Source organism: Hippocampus comes, unplaced genomic scaffold, assembly GCF_001891065.2.
Source record: "Hippocampus comes isolate QL1 unplaced genomic scaffold, H_comes_QL1_v1.1 scaffold7, whole genome shotgun sequence".
Classification (NCBI taxonomy): domain Eukaryota; kingdom Metazoa; phylum Chordata; class Actinopteri; order Syngnathiformes; family Syngnathidae; genus Hippocampus; species Hippocampus comes.
The window spans coordinates 8,289,249-8,299,937 of NW_017842060.1; the positions used below are offsets into that span (position 1 = coordinate 8,289,249).

At 42.4% G+C, this 10,689-nt stretch overlaps 1 protein-coding gene across 1 annotated transcript; it reads left to right on the plus strand.

Annotated features, from left to right (window-relative positions):
- Positions 1–5,286: 5,286 nt before the first annotated feature.
- s1pr5b (sphingosine-1-phosphate receptor 5b) lies at positions 5,287–9,743 on the plus strand. Its single transcript, XM_019862105.1, has 2 exons — positions 5,287–5,440; positions 6,835–9,743. The coding sequence occupies exon 2, from the start codon at positions 7,021–7,023 to the stop codon at positions 8,251–8,253; it is 1,233 nt and encodes a 410-aa protein (XP_019717664.1). The 5' UTR covers positions 5,287–5,440; positions 6,835–7,020; the 3' UTR covers positions 8,254–9,743.
- The last annotated feature ends 946 nt before the right edge of the window (positions 9,744–10,689 follow it).

Below are 10,689 nucleotides of genomic sequence, written 5' to 3' on the forward strand. Positions count from 1 at the left end.
ATATTGTTTCAAAGATTTATATATACATAATACCAGTACTAGCATTATCTTTGTCCACTTGGTGTTGCCATCCTCAACTTTTACATGACTATATCTATGACTGTGAATGAACGCGCGACTTAATAAAAAAAAAAAAAAATGTCGGAGCGATGCCCATTCACTAATGTAACTGAATAATTTGTCCGAGTGAAGGCTGCTTGCTCATAAAATGCCAACATTAGACAAAAATGTCCATGCTGTCAGCAAACTCACATATTTCGGTATTTGCATGTACATTGTCTGGTGATAGCTAATTTATTGACAAAGAAAAGTCTGGGAAATCGAACAGCATAACATCGACTTAATACAATGAAAATGGAGTTGAATGGAAAATCCCAAACTTTTTTTTTTTGAAATGGTGACGTTTCAAAGGCTCCCTGTGGTGATATGAATGCCCCGGCTCTTGGCCAAAGTCAACTGGGATCGTCTCCAGCTCATCCCAACCCTAATAAGGACAATCATTGTCGAAAATGGATGGAGGCCTTCGTGCTATTATAGCTACAAAGAGTGTCCTACAATTTGTAATCCTGTTTATACTTCCCGTCGGCATAATGGCCCCATGTTCCTTTTTTCTTTTTTTTGTCTACTATCGTTTTGCGTCTTCAGACATGTCTGAGAAACAACAGACAAAGGCTACTATATCTTCTCTTTTCCACGGTAGGTGGTCCTCATATACCTCCTCCTGACATCCACTCCTTCCCACACACTCGGACGAATATCACAGAACTATTAATCCCAGAGTGGATGTCTTGCATACACAAGCTATAACATTGGTGGAATCGCTTACACATGGCGGCTGTGGTGCAGAGTCAAAATATACACTCTCAGCTCTATAAACGGTTCCTGTTGGAGCCATTGCTGGTCCGTCAAGGTCAATATTACTTCCACACCCAGGATCAGCTTGTTTGGCGTCAGAGTGGTGTGAGTGAGTGAATGTGCGTGTGGGCAAAAATAAGAATCCGAGTGCCGTTGTTGATGTGAATTAAAGTAGAGCGGGAAAAAGACAAACACGAGGTTTAATGAAGAGAGAAGGAGGGAAAAAAAAAGTAGACTGCGGGCCTCCAATTTTGTACGATTGCACTCTCGTTCTTTACGTTGTGGTATTGTGCATTTCGTCACAGGTGTCAACAACGACGCATAAAAACATCATTTCATTTTTTTTCCATCATTTCTGCTTTGATTTTGCTCCATTCTTCCCAAGAAAACCTCCTCAGCGCATGTAAAAAGATGAAAAAGGGTAACATGACCTTCCTGTCCGGGGTTAGCTATGTTCCATTTGTCTGTCGGACTACTCCTATTGGTGCGTCAGACGGCCTTTTCTATGTATTTGAGGCTTTGAAGTGAGGCCTCTGCATCACCCCCGACAGGATATTACTCTCTAATGACCTCCGAACGGGCGTCCTCCTCCTAGCGCACGATGGCATGCAGACAGCGAGGAGTGCTGGGAGACACTGAACATTACAAAAACATAGACTGGAGCTGGAGGAAGGAAGTTCTGTCCAGAAACCTCAAGTCCTTCACTGGCCTTTGATGCATAAGCATGCCAATACAGGTCATAAAAGTTTGGAACGCCACCAACATTTTTTTTGGGGGTGGGGAAGGGGACACAAAAACTATTCTAAAATGTGCTCCAAAAGAAGAAACAGCCTCAACAAGTGGTGTCAAGAAAGAATGGACACGGGAAAATATGTGAAAAATCAACCTACCATTTGAAGTGTATTTATCAGATATGAAAACATTCATCTGCCCATCTATTCTCTATGATGCTTATCTTTATAAGATTATTTTTGTTTTGCAGCTGGAGGCTCTGCTAACTTGGAACAGTGTCCTCTTTTATTGGAGAAGTATGTCCTTGAAGGATATTCCACATTTGCAATACTGACAACTGCATTCATATGTCCATCGGACCCTCTTGAACGGAGCCGTAACACTTCTACTGAAAAGAAATGTACAGTGGTACTTCGACTTATGTACGTCTCTTCATACGAAATGTTCTAGTTACGAAACGTCTCAACAGGTAAATATTGCCTCTTGTTACGAAATAAATTTTAAGATACAAAAAGTAAAAATACAGTATGGGCCGCTACTCGCAGCTCCAAGTTTCCTGAACGCAACATACTTATAGCTGCTTTGCTATTGGCTGTTACAGAGCGTCATCCTGGCATCCCATTGGATAAGAGGGACCTCTATCGAATGAGTCAATGTGTGTCGATAGATAAATAGATCGACGTGTGTTTATGCCGCGTTCTCGTCATTCGCCCCTCGAGATACGAAGCATTCCGATATTTTTACGTAAATGTGAATCACCCAGAAAAGTGTTCACCAGTCGAGCGATCGCTCGCTATGCTGATATTTGCCATGGACATTTTCCAAGGATTGTTAAAAGCCGACAAAAGCGAACGTCCTTGGATTAGTTCTTTACAAAACGCCAGGCAACAAAACACTTCTGAGAGAGAACATGGACTAAAGAGGGCAAAAAAAAAATGAGGACGCATCATTTTTATTCTTGACTCTATTCTTTGTTTTTTACATGATGTACAACTCATTTATTGTTCAATGATCTAATTGTAACATGTATTTGTTACGTATTTTGATGCCTTTTTATGCTTTACGAAACATTTATGTCTGAATTGGGGGGGGGAGGGGCTTGGAACGAATTAGGTCATTTACATGGAAAACGCATCTCTACTTACAACATTTTCTAGTTAAGAGATTTCTTCCAAAACCAATTAATTTTGTAAGTAAAGGTACCACTGTATCTGGATCCAGAGGATTTTATTTTGTGCAGCCACTTGACAAAATAAAACGGAGGAAATTCAACACACCCTTTTTTCTTCCAGTGCATTTTTTTCACCTGTTGTCAGTGATCTCAACAAGCTTGTCGTTGCCGCTGCTAGCCGTCCAAATACTTTTGTCTGGGCCTGCTGCATACTGCAAACTTGATCCAGTACAGAAAGTTTTTTTTGTTTTTTTTTCCAGTGCATTTTTTTCGCCTGTTGTCAGTGATCTCAACAAGCTTGCCGTTGCCGCGGCTAGCCGTCCAAATACTTTTGTCTGGACCTGCTGCATACTGCAAACTTGATCCAGTACAGAAATCTGCTGGCGTTTCCATTACTTTTATTTCCACAAAAGTAATAGAAGACATTCCAGTATGTGTGACAATAAAAAGAGCCGCTGCCTGCTGAATTTTTCATGATTTGTCTTGTGCTGAGTGACTGTTTAGCCTCTTGATTCACTGACTTAAGTATGTCAACAGACCTACTCATTGACACTATCGGGTGCTTAAAAGGCCGGCCCTTGACCCCGTCAGTCACTCTTTTAACATGGACGAAAAACACACACGGGAGTATAATTAGATATGGTGCAGTGACAGACGATAAAGGCACAAATATTGGAAAAGTTATTCCTATTCTTCATAATCTGAGAGGTAATCCTTAAATGCGGCTACAGGTTTACTGCCATGAAGCTTCTGTTTGATTAGTTTGACTCTATGGCGCATTGACTAGGAGCAGCCGGATAAAGGGCATGATTTCGAACTGTCAAAACACAGAAGGTGGGAAAGGAGAGCCGCTTTTAAATACACAAATAACGCAGCTCGGAACAAAAAACTTGATTTCACGCGTCGGCGTGTTATCAATAGATGTATGTCATTGAAGGCGCTTCGCAACAAAAATCTCTTTGAAACCACTAATGAAAAGCTTCATTCTGTTGTGTCTTCGTAAACATTCCGCAGGCCCTGCAGGGGACAATCCACAAACCTGTACAGCGAGCGTGTTACGGCATGATGAAATCCTACCATGAGGCAAAGGGAACGAGACGATGGGAGTCCCATTCATATGCCACACTGGATGTGTAAAGAGGGCTTTTTACAGTTAATAATCGTGGCAGGAATACATTTAACTTGGACAGAGGTCAACTCAATTGCTCTTTGTCCGTGTTTGCTTTGGAATTGCTTTCAAGCAATTCCCTTTTCCAAACCGGTTCTGCCAGGAAAACACCAACAAAGATTTACTACGGAAAAAAGAAAATACACTTGTGGGCTAGCGGTTAGCACTCTTGCGTTCTGAGTTTCAGGGTTGGAATCTTGGGTCCGGCCCGTGCTTGAATTCGGTTAGTTGAAGATTCGAAATTGTCCACAGTTGTGAGTGTGCACGTTTGTTAATATGTGCCTTCTGATTGACAGGCGACCAGTCCAGAGTCCCTGCCTTTTACCCATATTCATCTGGGATAGGCTCCAGCTCAGCCATGATAAAGCACGATAGAAATGGATGGCTTGGTGGAAAACATATTGACATAATTGCTCCCCTAACACTTCAATGTTGTGCTCCGTATGTGTGCACATTGGAGATTTAATGCTGTGCCTGTTATGTCACCACTATGTGGTGACATCATGAGAACTTTGACACACAAATTGAACTGTTGCGTCTGAGACATCACAAGTGTTGCCTGTCAATAGTTACCACCGCGAATTAGTTTTTTTGTTTTTTAGAATGCTTGCTCAATGGATTTGCACTCAGCTTTGTGGGGCACTGGGGGCATAGACCAAAGAAGAAGAAACATTTTGGGGGATAAATCGAGTTGAACGCAGGGATCTACGGGTATTTTTCTGCATTTTACTTCAATGATGCATGAAAGACCAAGCCCACCACCAATTTGATATGTGTGACCATTTTCCATGTTGATGGCCCGTTTCAGTTTCTGTGCTCTCCATCAGATACCTAGCCGTATTCTAAACTAAACATTTGTCCCAGGATATTTTAAGTAATTGTTTAACACAACTGTCAGACAAGTGTTAAGTGAAGTTAACCACTATATCGTAAAACTAACCATTTCTGGGTCCTTTTTGCCAAAAGTAATACCGACACACAACATGCAAAGGAAAAAAAAAAAAGCAAAATAACTTCTAGTTCATCCTTTAATTGCTCACTGATCTGAAGTCGCCTTGGATTTTCTGTGTGATGTGATTTCTACGACCTTAAGGACATTCATGTGTTTCCATGAATAATTATATATAATTACCGTATAATAGTTTGGCCTTGGCCAGTATCATTCCTCCTTATTTCTTCCTTTGTTCAAATAGTTTTAAGGGGGTTTGCAGTGGTTTATCTGTTCTTTAGGCAGCCTAATCTGATAGTGTGGGCCAAGAGAGCGAAGAGGGGTGGGGTGGGGGTGGTCAGAGAGAGAGCGAGAGCAAGCGACAGAGAGAGAGAGACAGAGAGAGAGAGAGAGAGAGAGAGAGAGAGAATGAATTTAGGCTAGACCAGCCCCTCGAGCTGTTGCATGTTTCGACTGAGGTCTTACTTCCCACCCCACTGCAAGCTTGTCAGTTTGACTCAGTCGATGGATGCTCACGTTTGGATTCTGTCCTTCTGAAAAGCAACTTAAAGCGACACTTTTCAAGGTACTGATTCTTTTAGGTTACTTTGCTTATTTCATTTCTTAAATGACACGTCTTTCACAGTAGTTTTACTCTTTACTTGTTGTGTATGCAGAATAGTAGTCTGGCATCAACAGTGTGGAGAATACTTTAACTAAATAAGAGAAATAATTTAACACGGTCGACTGCTCACTAGCGAAACAGTATTGCGCTAAATGCGATTCAAAAGGAAACTACTACTACTAATTATTATTTTAACATATTATTGTGATGAGCAAAAAAGGCTGATTCGGTGCACACATCCTTAATTGAGTAATTTAGTCATTTGATTTGAGTGGATGATTTGTTCGTATTTACGATTTATCAATTTTACAATAACTTCCGATTGGGTTCTTGCCAATAACATGCAATGACATGTGTTAAGTGAAGTTAACCACTATATAGAAAACCAACCATTTCTGGTTCCTTTTTGCTAAAACAAATACCGACACACAACATGGAAAGGGGAAAAAAAAAAAAAAGCAAAATAACTTCTAGTTCATCCTTTAGTTGCTCACTGATCTGAAGTCGCCTTGGATTTTCTGTGTAATGTGATTTCTACGACCTTACTTATCAATTTTACAATAACTTCCGATTGGGTTCTTGCCAATAACATGCAGACTGAATTAATTACCGCTAAAGGTGTGAACTATCCCTAAACAATAAATGTTAACATATGACGTGAAGGCAAAAAAAAAAAAAAAAACAACCTCACAAAGGAGCGTGACGAATGCAGATCAAATTACCTCTGATTGACTTTAATTTCCCTGCTTATAACAATTTAAGCACAAATATGCGACGAATTTATGATAATAGTTTGCTTATGTGCTTCGGCACTGATGGTTAAAGCACATTTCCAATGTGCCTTACTTCAAACACACTTCATCTATACAATAAAAGTTGGATGTGGATGTGTCGCGGCCAGTGCAGCTGCATTCTTTCAAATTGGGTGCACATGTCTGAAACGCTGTGGAGTGGACTGACTGACTGACATGTTCTTAAAGTGACACTGAGACTTGAGACTAAACATTGGTTTGACATCAACATGACATAATAACCATTTGAAGCAGCATTTCCCAGCCTCATCTGAGCCAAGGCACATGAATGTTGAACACACCCAACAAGTACACCTGATGATCTCTCATGGCACACAAAGGCACCACATCACAGTGATTGTGAATGGTTTAGTCGATTTAAATCACATGATGACAATAAAATGGATTTTCTCACAGCATGCTGCTCTTTGCAAGATGTAATATGACAACAGCACGTTTTACACAAATCGTTTTGTATTCTAATGAATTGTATTGATGTCATAATTTCTTCAATTTTTTTTTTTAACCAATTCAGCATCCTGTATCTCCTTTCTCCCTCTACAGTGGCCTGGACAAAATAGGGCTCAATAGCCCCCTCTTGTGGTAAAACTGAGAACAGCAACCAAAACAAAGATGAATATCATTTCTTCCCCCCGTGTGTTGAAGGACCTTTTTCCATAATGCTGGCCAAAATCATGTCAACTGAAATGACTTTATAGCCACTCGCCCCAAGCAGAAGGACCATAAACTATGGAGGCTTCAAGTCCTGCTCTTGCCGGGACTTCCCCAACTGCGTCCGCTATGCAGCCATCCTCCGCCACCCTCTCCTCTTATGGCTATCTTCAGTTCTTTTGGCATTATCAGGACAAGTCTGTCATTATGGAACATTACAACTACACGGGCAAGCTGCAGGGGGACCGTTACCGTGACGGCCTCCGACCCGAGGGCATCGCCTTCCTGGTGGTGTGTCTCCTCATCGTGCTGGAGAACGCCGTGGTTCTCCTGGCTATCTGGAGGAACAAGAAGTTCCACTTGCCCATGTATTACCTCCTGGGAAACCTGACTCTGTCAGACCTCCTGGCCGGGATTACCTACATGGCCAACATCATCATGTCCGGGCCGAAGACTTTGCAGCTGACGCCGTTGCTGTGGTTCCTGAGGGAGGGAGGAGTTTTCATCACTCTGGCCGCCTCTGTCATCAGTCTGCTGGCCATTGCGATTGAACGCCATGTAACCATGGTGACGATGAGGCCGTACCACGGTGCGAAGCGGGGGCGGATGTTGGCGCTGATTTGTGCGAGTTGGGCTCTAGCGGCCTTTTTGGGCGTCCTCCCAATCCTGGGATGGAACTGCATCCATAGACTGGACCAGTGCTCCACCGTGCTTCCTCTTTATGCCAAGAGCTACATCCTGTGTTGCGTATCAGTCTTTAGTGCAGTTCTCCTCGCCATCGTGGTCCTGTACGCCAGAGTCTTCCGCATCGTCCGTACCAATACGCAACGTCAGCGATTAGGCTTGTCCAGCAGCATGAGAAAGGGCTTGGCCCGAAAGTCCCAAAAGTACATCGCCCTCCTCAAGACGGTCACCATCGTGTTGGGTGTCTTCATCGCGTGTTGGCTGCCTCTCTTTCTCCTCCTCCTCCTGGATTTCTTCTGCCCAACGCGCAGCTGCCGCCTCCTCTTCAAGGCCGACTACTTTCTGGGAGTCGCGATGGTCAACTCGCTACTCAACCCCATCATCTACACCCTGACCAGCAAGGACATGAGGAGAGCCATTCTGAGGCTGCTCTGTCGGCCGTGTCTCATGACCAGGGACGGCCAGGTGAAGAAGATTGGCATGCCCTTCCTTGAGTGTAGCTTCAGTAAAACAGAGGTGCCCTCCCAGAAGTTGGAGGCGGGGGCGGAGACAACAATTTCCTCTGGGAATGTCGTCACCGGCCCGTCTCCTATCAAGAGCCTCTATCCGAAACTGTTAAAGCCTTAAGACACAGGTGTCAAACTCAAGGCCCGGGGGCCAGATTTGGTCCGCCACATCATTTTCTGTGGCCCACAAAAGCAAATCAAACATGTCAGCTTCCATGATGCTTGCTAAAATCTCTTCCAAAATTTGAAATTCTCAAACGTAATAAATAATAGCGAGTTAGTGTAAGCATTGTCTTGTTACCTAACCCCTCATTACAGTAACTTCAACAATAGTTGAATAAAACGGTATCAGTGACTTCTTTATATGGTTTCAGTCATAACGGCCCACCAAGGGGAATGGTAACTAAAAGATGGCCCGCGACAAAAACGGGTTTGACATCCCAGCCTTAAGACTTGTTGGCTTGGCTCGCACTTAACAGAAGACATGTAGCTCACCTTTTGGAGGACAAATACCCCTTTTTCCACTGCATGGTATCCGCTGGGCTCACCACAGGCCAAAGTAGATGTACGAGGGACTATTTTAGTGTGTGGTGCATGCCAAGTTGACACCACATGGGGTGATGTAAACCCATGTTGGTCTCTTAGTGGTCCTTGCTTACCAGTTGTTGACCACTTGGATAAAAATGGTTTTCCTTACCATGAGGCCACAAGCCGAGAAGTAAATCCAGGAGAGCATTGTTGTTGTTTGTTAAGATGTCACAGATTTTTTTTTCGGTTGGTTTTCGGACTGACAACCATGGTGATATGGAAAATTGAACACCGGGCAGCAACTTAAATTTAAATGATCCATAGGTGTGAATATAAATCGACATTCTTGTTTGTCTATATGTGGCCTGTGATTGGCTGGAAACCAGTTCTGGGTGTAACCCGCTTCTCGCTCAAAATCACCTGGGATAGACTCCAGATCAATCACAACCTGAATGAGGAACAGCGAAACAGAAAATAGATGGTTGCAACTTGTGAAAGCGAACAACCCAAACAGCAGCGAGCAGAGCTGATTTGAGGCGAGTTGGGACTGTGCAGTGGAAAAGGATTACAATAGACTCGAAGCAGAAAAAAAAAAAAGACGTGCCGTGGCAGAAAAATGCAAGAATCCAACACCCAAAGCTACAGAATCTAAAGTATTCCTTTTATAGACTAATTACTGGTTCCCTTGTAGACAACCATGACATGTACTTGCACGATGAGACAAGGCCACACAAATCTGAACAAGGCAACTTGTGAACTAATTTGCACTGAGATATCAAAGAGAGTGGAGAAACTGGCTTGCACTCGTGTGGTTCTGTGGTTCGAATCCAAGCCTGGAAGGACACTTTGATGAAACCAATTACGTACTGACTAATGTGAATATCACATTCAGACTTTCTTTGAATGGCTTTCTTCAACGGCTCAGTGTGGTTTCTCATCGATTCAACACAGATAAACAGAATTTCGTTCTTCCGTAAACACATGGATTTTGCTGGATTGAAGGCCCGAGATGTGAAGTATAGTGTTCTAAATAGACTGTCTGGCTTACTGTGTTTGTAATGCAAGGTGAAAATGAACAGGAAAGAGAAACGCATACACAAGATTTGACCACAGACAGTTTCAATGCATTGCGTGGGAGGGAGATGCGGAGACTGTTTTGAAATGACAGTGAAGTCATCGTGCGCCCAGTGGAAAATCTGTCGGTTTTGGTGTGAAATGTCAGCCCGACCGAAAAGCTCAACCACACAAGCACAATGTTGTATTTGGATACAGTGACAGACCCAACACATGTTTTCTATTATCTCATGTTTGGCATTAGACTTTTGTACAAATGTTTTTTTGTCCTCTGCCAGAACCTTAATTGACAAATGATGGAACGTTGTTGTTTTTTTTTTTTTTATACTGTCATTTATTTTGTGAAACATTTTCTTTGAAAACTTGTGGTTACTATTGTATACTAAATTATATACGTTTTGTAACAGCGTATGGTATTGATTCTTTTTTTTTTTTTTTTTTAAATAAAGTATTTAAAATGTTTCTAGGATTGGGTTTATTTGGATGTTGTCTTAAATTGTGCATGATGCCTTTTTGAAGAACCACAAGCGACACGACAGGAAGTGAGCCCCCTCGTCTCACATCTGGTAAGGGCATTAACCTATATTACATCTACACCTTTTACGCACCATATAACGCACCTTTTATTCCAAGGGTGACCATATAAACATGGTTCCTTTTTCCCCTTCATCTGCCAACCCATGAGGTTCAAGGGGATGTCAAACCTTTTTTTTTTTTAAATATGCAAATTTTATTTTTTAATATGCTTCATGCTGCCCCACAAGTCTAAACATAAACACGGCATACTGATTAATGTTGTGTTTGTGTCATATGAGTTAGGCAGTAAAATCCCTCCGTTTTTGTCCATCTCAGCGGACGGCAATTTTGCCACTTGCTGTCAACTGAAAATTACATCCCAGTTGCTCGGGGCTCAGGTAACAACCAGTCATGGCTCATCTTCAGAAAACAGGTGCGA

What these genes read in the sequence shown, in the direction of transcription:
- s1pr5b (XM_019862105.1), top strand. Translation starts at nt 7,021, where the DNA reads ATGGAGGCTTCAAGTCCTGCTCTTGCCGGGACTTCCCCAACTGCGTCC.